The sequence below is a fragment of the Nicotiana tomentosiformis genome, chromosome 2 (genome assembly GCF_000390325.3).
Source record: "Nicotiana tomentosiformis chromosome 2, ASM39032v3, whole genome shotgun sequence".
Taxonomy (NCBI): domain Eukaryota; kingdom Viridiplantae; phylum Streptophyta; class Magnoliopsida; order Solanales; family Solanaceae; genus Nicotiana; species Nicotiana tomentosiformis.
This window is the reverse complement of record NC_090813.1, coordinates 7,432,817-7,456,445: the sequence shown is the minus strand read 5'-3', so window position 1 is coordinate 7,456,445 and position 23,629 is coordinate 7,432,817. Positions and strand designations below refer to the sequence as shown.

At 38.9% G+C, this 23,629-nt stretch overlaps 1 protein-coding gene across 1 annotated transcript in view; it reads left to right on the top strand.

Annotated features, from left to right (window-relative positions):
* The window catches only part of LOC104105036 (UPF0481 protein At3g47200-like), a 61,353-nt gene extending 37,962 nt beyond the window's left edge, over positions 1 to 23,391 (top strand). The window contains exons 4-7 of the mRNA XM_070194932.1: positions 18,439 to 18,552; positions 19,484 to 20,921; positions 22,518 to 22,647; positions 23,118 to 23,391. Coding sequence (XP_070051033.1) covers positions 18,439 to 18,552; positions 19,484 to 20,921; positions 22,518 to 22,549 — 1,584 coding nt within the window. The 3' untranslated portion in view covers positions 22,550 to 22,647; positions 23,118 to 23,391. The remainder of the gene's footprint in view (positions 1 to 18,438; positions 18,553 to 19,483; positions 20,922 to 22,517; positions 22,648 to 23,117) is intronic.
* Positions 23,392 to 23,629: the final 238 nt, after the last annotated feature.

Sequence of the window (23,629 nt, the reverse complement as noted above, 5' to 3'; positions counted from 1 at the left end):
TTTTAGACAAAACCCCCAAACTTCACTTTGAAATCATCAATCAAATGCCAAAAACGAAGATGGATTCATGAAATATAACCAAAATCGAGTATAGAACACTTATCCTAATCCATATGGTGAAAATCGCTTCCAAACATTATCCAAATCCGAGCTCCCCAACTCAACTTATGACCAAATGAACAAACCTTCGATATTAAGTATATTTGCCCAGTTATTCTGCCTCGTTTTGCATGCCAAACAATCTCGAAACTTGATTTTTGATGCCTCCAACAGATTCCTTGTGAATTGTAAGTCAAGCTAGGATTTTTAATCACTCCATTTTACCTTATAATGAAGGAGATATATTGGTTTTAATATTTGAAAATTATGCAGATTTATAAATACGAAGTCAGTGGCAATTGCGTAATGAATCTAAAATAAAATCTGACAACCCAATTCTTAGTAAAATGACCATAAATTCCTCATATGATGTCCAAATTCGACGATTCTTTTTGCTATGGCTCCGTAACTATGATATGGATCTAATGCGTCAATAAAAACACAAATAAGAGGTCATTTGGTAAATGTGTTACCATTTATGTTTGAAGAAACGACGTCGAAACATAAAATAAATGAGCGCAATACAAGCCAAACCTATCTGAAACTCAACTGAGCCCCTCGTTACCCTGTACGAACATACAAACAAGTCCCATAACTTAACACGGACTTACTCGAGGCCTCAAATCATGCATAACAACATCAAAATGATGAAATACACCTCAAATCAAACTTAATGAACTTTTGAACTTTCGACTTCCAAACACTCGCGCCAAAACATATCAAATCAACTCAAAATGAACTCAAATTTTGCACCCAAGTCCTAATACATCATAAGGAGCTACTTGTGCCCCCAAACTACCGGGTGAAGTATAAATGCTCAAAATGACCATTCAGGTCGTTATAATACATATCGTATGTGATGCCTCGCATACTCATACTCTCAGAGTACTCAACCTCGCGTACATATCACAGTACAATGAAGGCTTCGCGTACTCATACTCTCAGAGTAATCAGCCTGACTATCTCAATTCTCACTCATCATACTCAATCACTCAGCACTGTACGGGGAAGATCTAGTCCAGGGCAGATCCAACCCAAATGTAAATAAATCCTCACACTCAGTCACTCAGTATTGTATAGGGTAAATCCAGCCTGAACATAAATAGTAATTGCGCTCACTGTGGGTGTGCAGACTCCGGAGGGGCAGATCTAGCCCAAGCGCTATAATAAGACAAATTCTGGCAGTAATCAATAAAACATGTTACAGCGTACAATCCGATCCCATAAATATCACTGACAAGCAGGCCCTCGGCCTCATTCAATCATCAATCTCTCCAGCCTCTCGGGCTCACAATGTCATAAAATTAAACCCAAAATAATGATATGACGAATCAATAATTAGCAACAGAGATTGAGATATGATATTAAATGAATGAATAGGACTGAGTATGAAATTACAATTTAAACATATAACTCAACAGTAAAAATAACCTCAGTAGGTCCCAATAATACCAGCATATGCCTAAGCATGATTTCTAACATGAGTCACAACTCGGGTTTGCTAATATATGGAAAAATAACAAGCTATTTGGCTACATAGCTCTACGAAATCGATTGAATCAAAATTTCTACGGCGCATGCCTACACACCCGTCACCTAGCATATGTGTCACCTCCAAACCAATCATATAACACATATAATCAAGGATTCATACCCTCAAAACCAAGTTTAGAAGTGTTGCTTACCTCAAGTCATGCAAATCCCTACTCCAATATGTCATTGCCTCACGAATTGGCCTTCAAACACCTCGAATCTAGCAACAAATAGTTCGATACAATCAACACAAGCTATAGGAATCAATTCTAAATGATAAAGAACGAATCTTTAATCAAAACCCCGAAGTCAACCAACTTGAAACTTACAGGAACATCATGGAATTCAATTCCAAGAGAGAAGTTTAGCCAACATACATAGAATTCGCCCCTTAGTGATACTACAATGATTTACTACACTAAAAAACTTCAATCTACAACATCAACATCCAATGGGACGAACATTAGTAACAATTCCATAGTTTAGGCCATTTATACACATTATCAAACATTTAGTATGCATAAATCTCTACATCTCTTAACCATAGAATTAGTTCATCCAACTACCACTATTTATCAATAATTTATACCACCATCATTCTCAAATAATTCACACTCCCAACATCGCATGCGTGACTAACCATTCACACTCAACCAACAAAATTCCACCAAATAACCACCCCTCAAGCTCTACAAAGGCTATGAACTTAAATTGGGAACATATTGCTTCCAATCATTATTCCATAAGTTTCAATACTTAATCCATACTCACATACTCATAATAAATCCATGCACATATGTTTAGTGGTGAAGAATTACCTCTTGGAAGAAATCTTGCAAAACCCTTCTTTGAGTTCTTGAAGAAATTTCTTGAAAATCTAAGTATTTTATGTGTAGAGTTCATCAATAGTAGTGTAAAAATGATGGGATTTCACACCAAAATAATGGGGATTGATTACCTTGAAGAAGAGAGGAGTTGGTTGTCTTGAGAAAGTGGAGAAGAGCTCCAAAATCTGTCCAAGTGAAATGGGGGAAATGAACCCCCAAAGTGAGTACTTAAAAAGGCTTCAGGTGGGGGTAATGTGCCAGGTCCAGCGCCAAATTCCTATACTTCACTGGTTTTTTCAAAGTTGCTGAGAGGGATGACGTGCCACAATCCGCGCGTTGCACGGACCCTAGTACTCTCCCAGTTGTTTTCTTTTCCATTTCTTGTTTCTCCACTTACCCTCATTTGATACCTTGCTATGATATAAACCCGAATTGACTTCAAATTTTTCACACAAGTTATAAATGATAGTACGACCCTATTCCAACTTCCAGAACCAAGACCCGGCCCCTATATCAATAAAGTCAATTCCCGGTCAAACTTTTCACAATCTTTTATTTTTTCAACTTTCGCCAATTCATGCCAAAACGACCTACATAACTCTAAATCAACATCCGGACACGCTCCTAAGACCAAAATCACCATACAGAGCTATTGGAATCATCAAAAATCTATTCTGAAGTCATTTATATATAAGTCAACATCCGGTTAACTTAAGCTTCCAACCTTGGGACTAAGTGTCCCAATATATTCCGAAACCTGCTCGGAATCAAACCAACTACCCCGACCAGTCATATAACAATAATTGAGCATAGGAAAATTAGTAAATGGGGGAACGGGTCTAAAATACTCAAAATAATCGGCCGGGTCGCTACAAATTATCTCAAATAATTTCAATTTTTATTTTGGACTATTTCAGTCTTGATTGGAAAAAGATGAGCCTTAGCGTAACTGGTAAAGTTGTTGTCATGTGATTAGGTCACTAGTTTGAGCTGTGAAAATGTCTCTTGTGGAAATTGAGGGTAAGGTAGCATACGATAGATCATTGTGTTCCGGTCCTTCCTCGGACCCCGCACATAGCGAGAGCTTAGTGCACCAGAATCGAAAAAAGAGGAGAAAATCTTTCTTCAGATTTTTATTCTGATAATTATTTATTGACAATTTATGTGGAGAAAAGAAACACAATATAAGGAAATGATATGACTCATTCCCATTAAATACAGATATAAAAAGGGAGGAAAGAGGATCATTTAATTGAGATAAGGCAAACAAATGGTCAAGATCGGTCAGGACTGAAAACAAACAAACATGCAAATGAAATCCTTGATGAAATATTTGCGGATTTCAATGATTCATCCAGCAAATGTTGTACCATATTCAAATTAAGTGTGGGGTTGAGTGAATCAAAATTGGTTGCTTACAAGCCAAGTGTGATTTCCATTAGTCCTTACCATGGAAAAGTATAAACTACGTTACCTACAACAGTTCCTTCGCATGAAAGAGGGGATTGATTTGGAAAGTTGCATTAGGGAATTGGAGGATGAAGCATTAAAGTGTTATGATGATATAGAACCTTGAAAGTGATATTGTTGCCACATTTTCAAAAATATTGTTACTTGATGGTTGTTTACTAGTTGAATGTATTCGAGAGCATTGTGGAATGTGTCCAGAAGGAGAAAGTTGGATTATCCCTGGAAATTGCATATGTAATCAAGAACTTCGAGATATGTAATTAGTAGAAAACCAACTTCCTGTATTTGTCCTCATCAAGTCGTGACATGACAAAGAGAGTTGATCGAATACCATTCATAAAAATGGTGAAGAAGATTTTTTTTACATTTATTACCGAAGATGACCCTGTATCCTATCGGGAGAGTGAAGGTAATACCGCATAAATCAAACATTTACTTCAAGTTGTGCACATGTCATGTCACCCTTCAGAGATTAAGCCAATATATAAGGACTACCTAACGGGGCATAAGGTCATGCCCAATGCAACAGAGCTTTTCGAAGCTGGAGTTAGCTTCGTAAAAGTCAGATATATTTATGATTACTTGAAGAGAGAAAACTTTGGAGATAACACAAGTTTATTTGATATCAAATTTGAGAATGGGTTAATGAAAATACCTAGTTTTAAAGTCCTTGATAGTACATAGACTCTCCTGCAGAATATGATAGCGTTTGAGCAACAGTCGTCTCATGTACATACTAGATATTTCATTGATTTTGTAATTTTTATGGATTATCTTATCGACTCAGAGAAAGATGTGAATTTTTCATGCCAAAAAGGAATTATCGGGAATACGATAAGGGAGGACAAAGAAATAGCTACCTTTTTTTAACAAGACCGGGAAAGGTGTCATCGTTTCTTCTCAGAACTTCAATTATAAAGAAGAATGCAGAAAATTTGTTCAATATTGTGAAAAAACATGGAACCCAATGAAGGCTAGTTTGAGGCGCAATGTTGGAAAACTAATTCAAAGTTGTAGTAGAAAACTTTAATTGTTTAAGATTTAGTTTATTTAATTCATGTCTCAATAGAATTTGTAGTCAGAATTAATATAAGAATGAGCTTTCTTATTTCTAGTTAAAATAGGTTTTGTACTATAAATAAAGGTATTACTAGCTTATTGTAATGTGTGGAGATTTGTGACAATTGTAGAGAGCTTTCTTAGATTTAATAATAACATATTTTACTTCATATAGGTATCAAAGTTTTTACGATCTTGGGAGAGAATCAAGTAGCTTCTGTTGCCGGTGGGCGATACTAGCCAATATGTGTCGCCCGTTTGGCCAAATATTATATTGACAAACACCTGACCAATGATTATATTGGCAAAAGACGAGTCTATTATACATGCATGTAAAACAATCATGCTGAGAAGGATTTAGCAAAGAGATTGCAAGATTAAAGAGGTGCAAGCAAATATGGCACAAGAGAAATAGACTCTTCTAAGAAATTAGAGAAATGACCAAGTGTATCAACGAGAGTTGAAGACAGGTGCTTCAACAAAATCGAGAATTGGTGAAAAAGTGCATCTACGTGAGTTAAAAACGGGTACTTCAACAAAATTGATTGTTGGTGACAAAGTGCATCAACGATAGTTGAAGACAAGTACTTCAACAAAATTGGTTGTTGATGGCAAAGTACTTCAATGAGGGATGAAGACATGTACTTTAGAAAAAGTAGAAGTTGGAGAGAAGTGTTTCAACACACAACATACAACCTTTAATTATGGGAGAATGTTGGAAAAGTAATTCAAAATTGTAGAAAACCTTAATTGTTTGAGATTTGGTTTATTTAATTCATGTCTCAATAGGATTTGTAGTCGGAATTAATATAAGAATAGGCTTTCCTATTTCTAGTTAAAATAGGTTTCGTACTATTATAAATAAGGATATTACTAGCTTATTTTAATGCGTGGAGATTTGTGAGAATTATAGATAGCTTTTAGAGAGTTATAATAAAATATTTTTCTTCACGCAATTATTTTAATAGTTTGTGGGTAGGAGCTTCAATTGTGGGAACTATCATACTCCTGATACTCACAACTATGCAGACTGTTCTACCTTTCAGAGGTGGTGTTTAAAAGTCATTGTTCTAATTATACACAATGATTGTTTGATTTTGTTAATCTGGCTTTCCTTACTATTATTTGTGTATCCAATCCAAATTTAAAATTTCTACATATACTACGAGGAATTTTCAAAATCCTCAGGTGAAAAAATTAAATGGAGGTTGAATGAATAATGGAATTTAACCTAACAAAATTTTCAAGTTGGAAGTAATCTACAAGAAAGAACTTTTTTTACATCTAGTCAAGGTCTCAAGCAAGGGAATGCACTCTTCCCATCTCTTTTTGTTTAAGGGGCAGAGGTGCTTTTCAAACTCCGCAAATTGAAGGACAATGACAACTTCATACGTACCCTTTAGCATGAATACGACCTACATCACAATTAGTCATTTGGTTTATGCAGACAAGATAGTGATTTTCACCTGAGGCAATAATAACTCCGATCCATCAAACTTATGATGGAGTAAGTGAGTAGATATCAAAGTGTATTTGGAAAATGGCAAAAAATAGGACACCATAAGGGGTGGTTTTATCTTTTAATTTGGCTTTTGGGGCAGGTCACCTAACAAATAGTAGGCGAAACATAAAGGTTAAAAGTTAAAAGTTTTTCCCATGGTCAAGTAACCTGCACCAAAGAAAAAGAGTAAATTTTACCCCTGGTCATTCAAGTTAAATTTTACCCCTGGTCAAGTAACGATTCTTGTCTGCGAGCTCGAACTGGATCGAGCTTGGTATTGGATCGAGCCGCCGGTCTTGGTTCGCGCTCGATTCTGCATTGGGGTATCTATATTCAGGGTGAGTGTTGGTCGGTCTAGGCATCTTTGATAATCTACGCCTTGCCTCGTAGTTCGATTTAAATATAAGCTCGATAATGATACCGAGCTTATCATTGATCGGTCTTATAGCTCGAAGCTCGACGTCCCTACTTCGGACTTCGATCAAGCTTGTCATGCAGATACCCTTTGATAGAAACATCATCGTTTTGACCAGTCCATATGACTGAGTCAATCGATTTTGACCGTACATAGATAGTCCCGTCGTTTTTCAAAAAAGGATATGGCGAGAAATGATATGATTTTCCAACAGCTCGATCAGATATATGCTAACGTTTATATCGATCCCGACCATGACGTATGTGATAGCTGTCCCATCGGCTCGATTTTATCGAGGCATTTAATATATGTCAGACGGTGTCGGCCACCGCTGATATTGAACCGTCATTGCTTCAGTTTATAAATAGCCTTTCCATATAACCTTTACCACTTTTGCGCCTTCTCTCTTCCAAATTCTCTTATTTTTCCTCTCTATTTCGTTACTTCAGAGCCGTCCACACCAGAGTTTTGGTACCATTAATTTTTCACTTTCCTTTGCATTCTTTCTTCTCATATCAATGGCGAAAACTTTGAAAACCGTACCTCAGAAGGAGAAAGCTTCTTCTTCACGACCGTCCGGTGATAAGGCGCCTGTGGAGCCATCCATTTACGACTATGTTCCTGTCCAGTGCACTCTGAAGACCGATTTTAAGGCAGAGAATCCTTCATCCGTTCCGGGTCAATGCGAGCACGTGTTGATGCATATGTGATCTATAATGGAGGATCACCTCGAGGCCGTCAGAAAAGACTGTAACTGGGGTTCCGAGGTTGTGTTGCAAATTCTATCCCCCGATGAGAGTGTCATCACTCATGTGGAGGGGTTTTTAAGTGTTTATACTTATCCCTTCACATTGGGACCCGTCGAACCGGTGATTATTGATTTTTGCAAAAGGTATCAGGTCACCCTCGGTCAAATTCATCCCTCTTTATGGCGTATAGTGATCTTACTTTGCTTCTTCTCTATCAAAGCCGGTGGGCTGGATTTTTCTCTGAACCACCTCATACGATTGTACCGGCCTCAGATATTTTGAGAACTAATCAGACTTCATTGTCGGGCATCAAAGGCTTTGATGTCGAGTATCGATGAAGACAAGGATCGGGGTTGGATGAGTCGTTATATTCAAGGGAGGACCCGTAATCTTATTCCGGAAGAGAAGATGTCGTTCCCCGAAGAATAGAATTTTGACCGTAAGTGATTCTTGTTTGCTTTTCGTGTCCTTTCCCGATTTTTTCTGATGTCTTTCCCTGATATTCAGCTGCCCCTTGGATGCCACAAGTGGTACCTGACCTCGAGGATTGGGTTCGGAGGTTAGCTTCGACTTCCTCTTAAGCCGAACGCGCTTGGCATGATTTGGCTAAAGGTAGATGGGAGGCCAAGGACCATGGTAAGGTTTTGCTTCTTGTTTCCTTCGAAGTATTATTTGTGTTCTATTTGTTACTAATTTTCTTTCATGCAAGCGTAACCAGGGATGCCGCTTTGAGACCTTCGAGCGGTGAAGAAGGAGACAAGTCCTCGGTCCCGCAACCGGGGAAATATAAGAAGTGAAGAGCTTTCTCTCGGTCAGAGGACCCCAAGCCCAAAACTCGGAGGGTGAGGAGAAAATCAATTGCCCTTTTGATGGACTCGGTCCAACGACTTAGAGAAGAAGAAGAAGAAGAAGAAGAAGAAAAAGATAACTCCTCGGCTTTGGTAATCCGATCTGCGGAGGCTATCGAGGTTGCTAGAGCTCCCGAGCTTATGGAGGTTGTGCCTGCTAGGGTCGGTTCTGAAGTCTCGAGTCTTGATCAGAGCACTCCGAGTGATTTTCTTGGGGCTATGACAATGGGTCATTCGCCTTCTCTTCTAACTTTTTCCGAGGAGGCGTTAAAAGAAGCTCGAGAATTGAAGACTCCCGATATCGACAGAGGCTCTGGTGTAGGGGACCCTTTTAGGGATTGATTTACTGGAGTCGATGATGCTTTCGATATCGGTGACGCTTCTCTTTTATTAGAGGAGGCTCAACATTTTATTACTCGGGTAATGATTCTTCTACACTTGGTTTCTTTGTTATTTTCCCTACTTGACTCGTGTTTCTTACTGTGTAGCCCATTAGTAGGTTTCGAGTCTATCTTAGCTAGTGTGAGGCCAAGCTCCGAAAGGTCTCAGGTGAAAGAGATGCCCTGCGACTTCTTTGCAGCCAAAAGGACGAGGCTATAAAGGATCTCCAAGCGGATTTGGCTAAGGTCCGTGAAGAAGAGGCCAAACTTGATAAGCAGGTGAGCCTCGTTCTATTAAAGTATGGGTCTGACCCAACTGTGGAAGTTAACCCTTTGTTGTCTCAGCTGCAGTAAAAGATTGAAAAGATCGGGTTACTTCGAGAAGAAGTTGATCAAATCCAAGCTGAATGCAATCGGTGGAAGGAGACAATCGACCGCCTGGCTGCGGAAAAAGAAACCATCTTGACAAAATTATTATCGGCTGGTGTTCAACTTTGAAGCGTCAAGTAAAAGGGGTCGACTCAAGCTAAGAAGATCTATGAGCTTGAAACACGACTTGCTGAGGCTAAGGCGGAGGTTGAGCCGTCGAAAGTCTTGGCGGATAAGTCCATTGCTGTGTATCGGGCTGATGCTGAGGCTGCTCAGATGGAGGCCCGGGAGGCGGCGGATTATACCGATGCTCGAGCTCATTGGGTTGCCGAGCTTGCTAAGTGTAGGTCTCGGAGGGAGACCCTCGAGAAGATACACGCTCAAGGTTTCGACCTTACTAAAGAGATAAAAGGCAAAAGAGCTCGAAGCGAAAGCTGAAGCCTTAGCTTCTGATGATGATGATGATGATGGTAGCAAAAGCAGATCCAAGGATGGGGAAGAGCTCGACAGTAGAGTGAATGCCCCAGTGGGTGACCAGGAAGCTTAGTTTTTAACTCTTTACATTTGTAATCAATCACGTAGGCAATCTTGTATATATATATATATATATATATATATATATATATATATATATATATATATATATATATATATATATAACAAGGTCGACTTGTTTTTGTTTTGTGAAGACTTTTAATCAAATGTTGACCTCGTAGTCTCTCTGATCGATTGCTTGTTTTTTCAGATTTGAAGTGATGTAGACCTTATGCTTGCTAGTTGAGTCAATGATTCAAACTTTGAAGAAATATAACCCGTAGGTGTAATGGTTGAGTTAGTGTTTGCTCAAACTCAGAGTAAAAGTAGCATATAGGCTTATTAGCCGTCTAGTGAATGTTTTGAACTCGAGATAATGTAGCCTGTAGGCGTAATGGTCGAGTGAGTATTTGCTCGAACTCGAAATAAAAGTAGCCCGTAGGCTTAATAGTCGAGTGAATGTTTCGAGCTCGAGATAATGTAGACCGTAGGCGTAATGGTCAAGTTGAGTGCTTGCTCGAACTTAGAATAAAAGTAGCCCGTAGGCTTAATAGTCGAGTGAATGTTTCGAACTCGAGATAATGTAGCCCGTAGGCGTAATGGTCGAGTGAGTGCTTGCTCGAACTCAGAATAAAAGTAGCCCGTAGGCTTAATAGTCGAGTGAATATTTCGAACTCGAGATAATGTAGCCCGTAGGCGTAATGGTCAAGTGAGTGCTTGCTCGAACTCGAGATGAAAGTAGCCCGTAGGATTAATAATCGAGTGAATGTTTCGAACTCAAAATAATGTGGCCCGTAGGCGTAATGGTCGAGTGAGTGCTTGCTCAAACTCGAAATGAGAGTAGTCCGTAGGCTTAATAGTCGAGTGAATGTTTCGAACTTAAAATAATGTGGCCCGTAGGCGTAATGGTCGAGTGAGTTCTTGCTCGAACTCGAAATGAAAGTAGCATGTATGCTTAATGGTTGAGTTTTTGGTAACTCTGATTGCACAATAAATCTCAAGTCATTATACATGTGTTCATGTTTTGCGCCTGGGTTTGGGCCAGTCTACATGAGCATGGTTCGTTTTGACCATTTGACTCTAACAATTTTTCCTATTGGAGCCCTGTCATTATGAAGTGACTTTCTTGCATCTGACTTCGATGTATTTAAGGTCCTAATGCCCCTCCCCCTCCCCCGGTATTTGAGGTCAATCGAATGAGGGCCTCAGATATTGTTTAATGTGCAGCACGATCAATAGTTGCCTCATTAAAAACCTTGCCGAAAAACCCATTTGGGATAAAACCGGTCTAAGGAAAAAAGAGTGCAACACGTGGTTCCAAGCGGAAGGTCCATCTTAGCTCTTGTTCAGACTTATGCAGGGGTCAGTTAAATGAATATGGAAAGGTCATACCTTAGCAGTAGTACCGTTTTAGATGTGATACATTCCAATTGTTTGATAGTTATTTGCCGTTTACAATGCCAAGCCTATACGATCCCTTTCCGACGTTCTCGAGCACCTGATATGGTCCTTCCAAATTTGGTCCTAGTTTTCCTTCGTTCGGATTCTGGGTATTGACGGTGACTTTTCTTAACACTAAGTCCCCGGGCTTGAAATGCCGGAGCTTGGTTCTTCGATTATAATATCTTTCGATTCGTTGCTTTTGGGAAGCCAATTGGACGAGAGCAGCTTCTCGTCCTTCGTCCGATAATTCAAGGTTGGTATTCATAGCCTCGTTATTTGATTCTTCCGTCATGAATCGAAATCTGGGACTAGGTTCACCGATTTCGACTGGTATCAATGCTTCGGAACCATATACTAAGGAGAATGTGGTCGCCCCCGTACTGGATTTTGACGTAATCCGGTATGCCCAAAGGACTTCGGGCAGGATTTCTCTCCATTTTCCTTTAGCGTCGTTCAACCTCTTCTTCAGGTTTTGAAGAATAGTTTTGTTTGTTGATTCGGCCTGTCCGTTCCTACTGGGGTGGTATGGTGTTGATAGTATCCTTCTTATTTTGTGATCTTAGAAGAATTTTGTTACTTTGCTGCCAACAAATTGCTTCCCATTGTCACATACTATTTTGGCGGGTATCCCGAACCGGCATATGATATGATCCCAAATAAAGTCTATAACTTCTTTCTCTCTAATTTTCTCGAACGCCTGCACTTCACCCCATTTAAAAAAATAGTCAGTCATAAATAAATTATATTTGGCTTTACCTAGGGTCGATGGCAGAGGGCCGACGATGTCCATTCCCTATTTCATGAACGACCATGGGGATAGGATTGAGTGAAGTTGCTCTCCAGGTTGTTGGATCATTGGCGCAAACCTTTGACATTTGTCACATTTACAAACAAATTCTTTCGCATCTTTGCCCATATTGATCCAATAATACCCTGTTCTGATTACTTTTCGAACTAATGTGTCGGCACCGGAGTGATTCTCACAAGTGCCCTCGTGTATTTCCCGTAGGATGTAATTGGTATCTCCCGGACCCAAGCATACTGCCAACGGTCCATCGAATGTCCTTCGATATAGTGTTTTGTCTGCAGCCAACGTAAATCAAGCAGCTTTAGTCCGTAGGGTCCTGGAATCTTTATGGTCTGATGGGAGCTTTCCGTTCTTTAAGTATTCGATATACTTGTTTCTCCAATCCCAGGTTAAGCTAGTAAAATTTATCTCGGCGTGACCATCTTCGATTACCGATCTTGAAAGTTGAACGACAGTCCCCGAGCTTAATTCATCTACCTCGACCGACGATCCCAAATTTGCAAGCGCACCGACCTCATTATTCCGTTCTCATGGAACATGCCGTATAGTCCATTGTTTGAAATGGTGCAAAGTGACAAGCAGTTTGTCTAAATACCTTTGCATTCTACCTTCTCGGACTTTGAAGGTTTTGTTTACTTGACTCACCACCAGCAAAGAGTCACAATTAGCCTCAATGACTTCTGCTCCCAAGTTTCTAGCTAGCTCGAGATCTGCAATCATGGCTTCATACTCATCCTCGTTGTTAGTTAGCCTGATAGTTTTAATAGATTGCCTAATAATGTTACCCGTGGGTGATTTCAAAACTATGCCTAGCCCGGACCCCTTCACTTTTGAAGCCCCGTCCGTAAAAAGGATCCATACCTCCGACGATATACCCCATTTCAATAGGAGTTCTTTTTCGACTTCGGGTACGAGGGTTGGTGTGAAGTCGGCCATGAAGTCTGCTAAATTTTGAGACTTGATGGCCGTACGGGGTTGATATTCGATATCGTATCCACTGAGTTCGACGTCCCATTTGGCCAATCGGCCTGATAGTTAGGGCATATGCAAAATATTACGAAGTGGGTAGGTGGTTAATACGCTTATGGGGTGACATTGAAAGTACGGTCTTAACTTTCTAGAGGTGCTTATCAGCGCAAGTGCCAATTTTTCTAAGTGCGGATACCTAGTTTTCGCTTCTCCTAAGGTCCGACTTATGTAATAAACGGTAAATTGCGTACCTTGCTCTTCTCGAACTAGGACACTGCTTACGGCAACTTCCGATACCGCCAAGTACAAGTAAAGTTTTTTGACTATTTTTGGAGTGTGAAGTAGTGGTGGGATCGATAGATATCGTTTCAGTTCCTGTAATGCTTGTTGGCATCCTAGTGTCCAAGAGAAATCGTTCTTCTGTTTTAGTAGAGAGAAAAATTTGTGACTTCGATCTGATGATCTCGAAATGAATCGGCCTAAGGCTGCAATCCTTCATGTTAACCTTTGTACAGCTTTCACGCTATCCACGATGGTGATGTCTTCGATGGCCTTGATTTTGTCGGGGTTAATCTGAATTCCCCGATTTGACACCATGAAGCCAAGGAACTTGCCCGAACCGACCTCGAAAGCACATTTTTTGGGGCTGAGCTTCATGTTGTATCTCCTCAAAATCTCGAACGTTTCCTGCAAATGGGCCAAATGGTCCTCTGTGCGCAGGGACTTAACTAGCATGTCATCAATATAGACTTCCATTGATTTACCTATTGGTTCTTCGAACACTTTATTTACTAGGCGTTGATAAGTATCCCCTGTGTTTTTTAGCCCGAAGGGCATTACATTATAACAATATATTCCATATTTGGTGACAAATGAAATCTTTTCCTGGTCCTCCGGGTTCATCTGAATTTAATTATACCCGGAATAGGCATCGAGAAAGGTGAGGATCTCGTGGCCGGTCGTGGCATCGATCATGCGATCGATGTTGGGCAACGAAAAGGAATCTTTGGGGCATGCTTTGTTCAAATCTTTATAGTCCACACACATTCTAAGTTTGTTCCCCTTTTTAGGCACTACAACCACATTGGCTAACCATTCAGGGTATTTCACCTCCCGAATGGACCCTATCTTGAGAAGTTTGGTTACCTCTTCCTTTATGAATGCGTGCTTTACCTCCGACTGGGGTCTTCTTTTTTGCTTCACCGGTCTGAACCGAGGGTCCAAACTTAGCCGATGTGTCGTTATGTCCGGTAGGATCCCTGTTATATCTAAATGGGACCAGGCAAAATAATCAATGTTATCGATAAGAAATCGAATAAGTTTTTTCCTGAGTTCGGGGCTCAAACCTGTTCCCAGGTATACCTTTCGTTCGGGCCAATGTTCGATTAGTATGATTTGCTCCAGTTCCTCAATTGTTGACTTGGTGGCGTAGGAATCATCGGGGGTCACGAAGGATCGAGGGATCCATTGATCGTCATCTTCTTCGATGTACTGGCTACCTAGCTGGGTCGAAGCCGATGTCTGTGATTGCTATTTGGTGTTTTGTTCTCCTTCTGAACCCGATCCTTTTATCGGCGAAGGCGAAGATATTGATTTTGCTTCTTCGATGGCGAACATTTCCTTCGCGGTCGATTGTTCTCCGTACACTACTTTGACACCTCTCGATGTTGGGAATTTGAGGACCTAGTGTAGGGTCGAAGGTACAGCTCTCATGTTGTAGATCCATGGCCTTCCGAGAAGGGCGTTATATCTCATATCGCCTTCGATCACGTGAAACTTTGTTTCCTGGATGGTTCCGGCCACATTTATTGGTAGGATTATCTCGCCTTTGGTGGTTTCACATGCCATATTGAATCCTTTTAGAACCATAGTTGCGGGTACGACCTGGTCCTGCAGGCCGAGCTATTCTACGACCCTCGATCTGATGATATTGGCTGAGCTACCTCGATCAATTAACACACGCTTAATTTTAGTTTTATTCATGAGTACGGATATTACCAGTGCATCGTTATGAGGTTGGATGACTCCCTCTTCATCTTCATCCTTGAAAGACAAAGTCCCTATGGGTGTGTAATCATGAGTTCGAGATCGTTTTTCCCTCACAATCGACGTTTTAGTGCGTTTAAGCACCAGTCCCTGAGGGGTATCGACGCCGTCGATGATCATGTGAATGATGTGCTGCGGTTCTTGTAGCTTGTTTTGCTTTCCAAAATCCTTGTTCTTAAAGTGATTCTTCGCCCTATCACTCAGAAATTCCCGAAGGTGCCTTTGTTAAATAAGCGGGCCACTTCCTCTCTTAATTGCATGCAATCTTCCGTTCTGTTGCCATGGGTTCCATGATATTCGCAAATTTGATTGGGATTCCTTTGGGCAGGATCGGTCTGCATGGGTCGAGGCCATCTGGTGTCTTTGATGCATCCGATAGCCGACACGATGGCGGATGCATCAATGCTGAAGTTATACTCTGATAATCGAGGAACTTCTATATGATCGGCATATTTATCAAAGCCGCTCTTGCTCATAAGTCCGCAAGAATTTTGCCCTCGATCTATCCTCTGATTGTTCCGAACTGTATTGCGTGCTGAACCGTTATTCATCTGATCTGTGGCGTACGGTTGATATCGGTCTATGGTCAACCTTTGTTCTCTATCGATCTCCCTTTGGTTCTTAGTGGTTGTCCTGCTCTGATGCACGGGTCCGTACGAAGCTCCCAATTGATCGTCCTCGACCCTGATTTTTGATTGATACCGGTTGTGTATATCTGCCCAAGTTATTGCTGGATACTCGATCAAATTTTGTTTCAGCTGACGTGATACTATCGAACTTAGCTCGTTCAACCCTTGGGTGAAAGCTTGTACAGCACAATCGTCTGTGACCAGTGGCAATTCCATGCGTTCCATCTGAAATCGGGATACGAATTCCCTTAGTATTTTGTTACCCCTTTGTTTTACTTTCAAGAGGTATGATTTCCTTGTTTCAACCTTTATGGAACCAGCATGTGCCTTTACGAACGAATCTGCTAACATGGAAAAAGAATCGATGGAATTTGGTGGCAAATTGTGATACCAGATCATCGCTCCCTTCGAGAGGGTCTCCCCGAACTTTTTCAACAACACGGATTCGATCTCATCTTCCTCAAAATCGTTGCCTTTGATGGCACATGTGTAAGAGGTGACATGTTCGTTAGGATCGGTCGTACCGTTATATTTTGGAATTTCGGGCATGCAGAATATTTTGGGAATTGGTTTTGGGGCCGCACAAGGGAAAAGGCTTTTGTATGAATTTTTTCGAATCAGGCCCTTTTATCATTGGCGGAGCCCCCGCAATTTGATCGACCCTGGCATTATATGTTTCCACTTTCTTGTTCTTGGCTTCGACTCGTTTTTTGAGTTCCTCGAGCAATCTAGTAATTTCGGGAGTGGTCCCTGATTCTTGCTCGTTCGATTTCACTATGGCGGGCTCCGTTCTGGGGGTGACTTCTCGATGCGGATTAGAGTCCGGCCTTCTTTGTATAGGAGTTTGGCTCTGTAACTGAGCTATCGCTGCTTGTTGGGCTTGTAGCATTTTGAAGATCATACGCAAGCTGACCCCGATTTCTCCCGTGTTGTGGGTATCTTGGGCTTCGGGTCGAGCACCGCCTTGAATGCTTCTTTCCGGTTCGGAATGCTGATTCGCCTCCAGAGCTATTTGTGAATTGACATCAAATGGTACTTCGGCTCGAATTTCGGGTACTTCGATTCGAGCCTCGTTGCCATCGTCAGGTAGCCTTCCGGTCCCTAGTGCCAAGTTGTTGGTTTCATCTTGAAGGCCGGCTTCGAGGTCAATAAGTAAAGCCATTGCTGACTTGAAGTTGTAGGCTAGAGTGTACTGTAGATTTATATCAAACAATCACTGTTATCCTTAGTCCCACGGTGGGCGCCAAACTATTTGTCCGAAAAATTAGATAACGTTAAATTTAAGTATGGTTCTAAGGATACGTAATATTCTTTGATACAAAAGATAACAATACATGTATTTTGGCTATGAGGATAGGAATGATGAACAGAGAAATTGAATAAGGTGAAACAAAATAAGCACAAAGAAATCTCAGTGTATATCAGAAAAAGATCTATTTATTGCAGTTTATCTTGTGTCCATAGCTTACAAGGATCCTCCCTTTTATAATAGAGGGTCATTGCTTTATCTATAATAAAATAATAAAATAATACACATAGTGGAGGACCCATGATGATTTATCTTTTCCTCGGTTCTCGTCAAGATTCTCTCTCTTGGTGCGGTTGTAACGGCTCATGTCTGCGAGCTCGATACTGGATCGAGCTCGGTATTGGATCGAGCCGCCGGTCTTGGTTCGAGCTCGATTCTGTATTGGGGTATCGATATTCGGTGTGAGTGTTGGTCGGTCTAGGTATCTTCGATAATCTACGCCTTGCCTCGTAGTTCGATTTAAATATAAGCTCGATAATGATACCGAGCTTGTCATTGATCGGTCTTATAGCTCGAAGCTCGACGTCCCTACTTCGGACTTCGATCGAGCTTGTCATGCAGATACTCTTTGATCGAAACATCATCGTCTCGACCAGTCCGTATGACTAAGTCAATCGATTTTGACCGTACACACCTTTCAAAGCCATATGTAAACTTATCGGGAGAAAGTCAACAACGAGAAAAGTTTTTCATGAGTTAGGTGATTTTATTATATCTAACTTTTGGTGCAGATAATTATTCAATACATATGTTGATGAGATACAACAGAGATATCTAGTGAATTAATCAATTTGTACTCCAACTGATCTAAACAATTTAATTCCCTATGTCTTTGTAAGATTTTTTTTGGTTAATTAGATTGGATCTAGACATCAACTTGAAGTGTCTTTAGGTTTTCACATTTCAGCCAAGTTTCATTCTTTGGGGTTTTGACTTAATCCCCTATGACTTAACCCCCTATGATTTTGGGATAATCAGCCAAATTAAAGTGGTAACTCTCTGCATTTCCCGTTCTATATGATTAACACAAGAAACTAATTACATTCTTAAGTAATTAAAGCCATTACGATTTTAAATACTCCATTTTATACAGTCTACACTTTGTTGATATGTATGGTTTTTTTGTAAGCTTCGAGAAAATTAATAAACATATAAGGATGTTATATCATGGAGTTTTTATATTTATTTATCACTCTATATGTAACATACTACTAAAGGAATACTTACTCCCTTATACTTCCATTTTCTTAAGGAGTACTCTCCCTTTTTCACAATAAGAATATAAGCATATTAATTAAAATGTAAGCACAAATTATAAGACATGAATATCATGGCTTATATGTTCTCATTTGATATTAAAAGTGTACTTTCCTGATCTTTTTAAATCTTTCAATCTATGAATTAAAATTATTAACCATCTCTATCTCTCTTTTTATTATTGGACTTACAGTCTCAAGAAAGCTATCTAAAATTAGGGATGGCAAACAATACTGAGATTGTTCCACTAGATCATCGAATTGCACTATCTGATCAAAATCCTCTAAGAGAAGCTAAGAAAGATGAGGTATATCTCTTTCTATACATATATTTGTCACTCACAAAACAAATACTGCTTAAATTGATGACAAAAGATTAGTTTCATGTGCATAAAATAATTACTGTGATTATTTTATTCTTTATTATGTCGGGATAAATGATAAACTTTAAAAAGTAAGAAAAGATATGACAGGTTTTTGTTCGGCGGGCATCTTTTTCTTTCAGTGTCTTTTTATCAATTAGGAGTAACTATTTATTTAATTAAAGTAACTTTTTAATCTTTCTACTACTTTAAGAAGTACATTATTGATGTGACCAAAATAGTTATGAATAGATTAAAAAAAAAAAAGTACCTCTGTCCAAAAAAGCAAGATACTTTAAATTCTTTAACTTTGACTATGAATTCGGATATAGAATCTTTAAATTTTTATAAGTAAATTTATATAATTCAAACTACATAACAAGCAGCGGCAAAATTAGAAATTTTTTCAAATGTATTCAAATTTGAAAGAGGTGAAAAAAATTCTCGACCAAGAGTGTTTAATATGTATTATATAGCCTTAAAACGTAATACTCTATCTGTACACATAATGCAATTTTTCGACAAAGTGGTCAACTAACCACCCTTGTGACCATGTACCCTTGTGACCATGTGGCTTCGCCATTGCTAACAAGTACTATAAGTTACTAGAATTAACAATTCAAAATATAAAGATATATGAAAAAGTATTAGTTAAAGAACAACTCATTTCCGATTCTTTTGATAAATTGACTAACTATTTTCTCTATTCACTGCTTAATATTTAGCGAGTACTTAAGTTATTTAAAAAAAAATTGGAAAAAATTTCACTCTTTATCGGAAACGAAAAAGAACATTTTTGTTTTGTATGGTCGTCATTTAGTAGTAGCTATTTATGTGAAAAAGGAGAAAAAATATGACTTTTTCCCACTTATTGCAGATAGAAGAAGTGAGGAAAGTGGCCCATTTAATCGAGAAAAAGGAAACAAGTGGTCAAGATCAATTGGCATTACAAACTAAAAAAGCTGCAAATCAAATCTTTGAGGAAAAGGTCAAGGACATGGACAATTCGTCTATCAAATCCACTACCATATTCAAAGTAAATGTTTGCTTACGTGAATCAAATTCAAAGGCTTATACTCCAAAGACTATCTCTATTGGTCCTTACCATAACAAAAGACCACAACTTGGCTCAATGGAAAAATACAAATGGCTGTACCTACAACGGTTTCTCAAACGAAAAACAGAGATTGATGTGAAAAGTTACATTAATGAAATGGAGAAACTAAAAGATGAAGCACTAAAGTGTTACGATGATAACCTTGACAGTGACATTGTTGTCAAATTTTCACAAATGTTGTTGCTTGATGGTTGTTTTGTGGTTGAGTTTATTCGAGAGCGTTGTGAAGTTGAGCCAGAAGAATCCAACCAAATTATCAACTTGGAATGGATGATAAATCAAGTATGTCTAGACATGGTGTTACTAGAATACCAACTGCCTTTCTTTGTTCTCACCATGCTACATGACATGACAAAGAATCCTACAGAACGAAGCTTCTTGAATATGGTGAGAACGACATTACTTAATATTTTCCCAAAAGTGACATTTATGCCACCATCAGAAATCGACGATTTGAATGCAGAAAACATCGACCACTTACTAGATGCAGTACACATGTTTTGTCGCCCATCACATGATCAGAAAACTAGAGAAACCAAGAATGCTAGCAGCAGGGGAAAGGAATGTTGCAAAATAAGTTTCTGTGGGAACATTTTGCAATTAACCAGGTCAAAAGAAATACCCGATGTCCTTGATTTATGGGATTGCTATCATATTCCAAGTGCAACGGAGCTTTATAATGCTGGAGTTAGCTTCTCAAAAATAGGAAGCGTGGCGGAAGATGTGAACGATAAAACAACTTTATTCGATATCAACTTCGAAAAGGGGTTAATGAAAATCCCATGTTTCACAATCGAGGATACTATGGAAACCTTCATGCGAAATTTAATAGCTTATGAGCAACATTCTTCTGGTGCATATCCTTATTTTTCGAATTATGCTCATATAATGACTCAACTTATTGGCTCACATAGAGATGTGAATCTCCTTCGCCAAAATAAAATCATCCTTAAAGATCTAGGAGATGACAAAGAAGTGGCCAGCATCTTCAAGAAACTTTCAAGTGGAGTGATAGTCACTGACTTCTATTACAGAGAAGAATGCAGCAAATTGATCCAACATTGTGAAAAGCCATGGAGTCAAATGATGGCAAGTTTGAGGCACAATTATTTTCAGAGTCCTTGGGCTGGAGCTTCAACTGTGGCAGCCATCACACTTCTCATACTCACAGTTATACAGACAATTCTAGCTTTCAAAGGTGAGGTTAAGTAGTCATTGTTGTTAATTATTATATACCAATGTTGATTGAATGTCTCTCCAGTCTACTGCATCCTAATGTTTTCTGCATCCTAATGTTTTCTGTTGCCGGATCAAATAAGAAGAATCTAATGTCATATTTTGACTTACTTTCCAATGAAGTAATTTTTATTTTCAAAATATAAATATTATGTTGTATTTGTACTTTTATTTCCTAGTACTTTAGCCGACTTTAGAAGAAAATGCAAATCTAATGCTACAAATGAACTTAAGAAACATTGTGTTAGCTAAATATGATGATTTCTTTTGGATTAAAAATCCTTGCATTACAACAAATTTAAGGGTGTTTGGTATAAAGGAAAACATGGAAAATATTTTCCTAGAAAATGAATAGTTTTATCACTTATTTTTTCATATTTGATTGGTGGGTGAAATTTTTTTTTCGGAAAATATTTTCCTTCGTACCACACCCCCCCCAAGAGTATGTATGTTTCGCACATGCAACGCACAACTTCACAACTCACGTTTCCCTTGCCATGTACCTATGCTTTACTCTATGATAATAATATATTATAACAACATTTCCAGTATTACCCGTGGGTCTAGTCTATGATAATATATTCAAAGTGTAAAATTCTTCTTTAATTTATGAACGTTTTAGCTGGCTATAGCTGCAGTGGAGGCTTAAAAAAAACAATTATGCTCTTATGAGGAATAATAAATTACTAAAACCTTAAGTGGTAGATCTAGGATTTTGAGAAATCGGACTTAATCTTAAAAGTACGTAACTTTAGTCGTAAAATAATAGTTGCCAAGTGAGTTCAAATAAAATATTTATACAAAATTTACGCAGCTTTAATCCTAATTTATACATATACACAACATTATTTTTTGATGAAGCGGGTTCAGTTGAACTCGCTTTCCACTAGGGGTGTTCGTTGGTCGGTACGATACGGTATGGTATTTAGATATTTCGGTTCGGTATATTCAGTACTCGGTTTCGTAAAATGCTATACCAATACCGTACCAAACTAAATTCGGCATGGTTCGATTTTTCTCCTTTCGGTTTCAGTTTATTCGGTTCGATAAGTTCGGTTTATTCGGTTTGAATACTAACTAGTGCATAGAGTCATAGACGATAATATTCTTAATTAAAATACTCAAAAGTACAAAACTAAAAACGTTTGTTGACAAACGTTTTGTCCAAAACCATCATATACCAACCTAGAGCGAGAAAACTTAGAGAAATGTCTTGTTACTTGCTTAGAGTTAATTGATGAACTTAGAGAATAAAAGAAAGTAAAATTTAGATTTCTTATACTTATGTTATAATTAATAAAATGTGTATTGTGTAATATAATATATAATTCGATACGGTATCGGCATTTCGATAATTTATTTTAAAATACCAAATACCATACCTAATACCAATTTTTTTTTAAAAATATAAATCAAATACCCTATCGAATACAAAAATATCGAATACCGAATACCAAAATTTTCGATTTCGATATGGTAATTCGGTATTTATCAAATTATGCACTACCCTACTTGCCCCACGTGCGTCCGCCAGTGAGACCTTTGATTGTCTTTTCAGAAAACCAAAAGAAAAGAAAACAAGACTTTTGATTGTGTTGGTAGCGGCATTCCTTTGATTATATATAATCTCTCATCCAATTCAGACAAGCAAGAGAAACAAGGAAAGAAGAATCAGCCAAATTAAAGTGGTAACTCTCTGCATTTCCCTTTCTATATGCTTAACATCCTTAATTAAGTTGTTACTTCAAGTTACTGTATGTATGTATGTATGCATGCAATGCAATGCACCTCGGGCATACGTTTCATATATGTATGTGTTCATGCAAAATATCATCCTTATTACGATGAAATGTTTACATAAAAGTCTTTCAATATGTATATTGTTGTATTTCATTCAAGTGCTGTGCCATTACGATTTTAGATACTCCATTTTATACCGTCTGAAATCCGATTCTGAAAATTTTTATAGCTCTGTTATGTCATTTATGACTTGTGTGCAAAATTTGAGGTCAATCGGACTTGATTTGATAGGTTTCGGCATCGAATGTAGAAGTTGGAAATTCTTAAGTTTCATTAATCTTGAATTGGGGTGTGATTTGTGATTTTAGCATTATTTGATGTGATTTGAAATTTCAACTAAGTCCGTATGATATTTTAGGACTTATTGATGTATTTGGTTGAGGTCCCGAGGGCCTCGGGTGAGTTCCAGATTGTTAACGGATTGAATTTGAATTTGGAGGAGGAGCTGAGGCAGCTGGGCATCTGGTGAGATCGCACCTGAGCGAAAAAGGGCCCGAGCTCGCGGAAGCAAGGCATGAGTCGTAGAAGCGAAAATGCATGGGCTGGCCAGGCACCGCGGGTGCGAGAGTTTTGCCGCGGGTGCGAAGACCGCAGGTGCGAAGAAATCATCGCAGGCGCAAAAATCCCTGGGCAGTACAAAAGCAGAGGAGTTCCGAGCTTTTACCAGTTTTGGACATTTCAAGCTCGGGTTGGGCGACTTTTGAGCAAGGTTTTCACGGAAAAACTTGAGGTAAGTCCTTTGTGATCATTTCTACTCCATAATATTGAATTATCATCGAATAATCCGACTAGATTACATGTTTTTGAGGTGTAAATCGGGGGTTTGAACTTAGAGATTTGAAAATAAGATTTGTAGATTTGGAGGTCGAG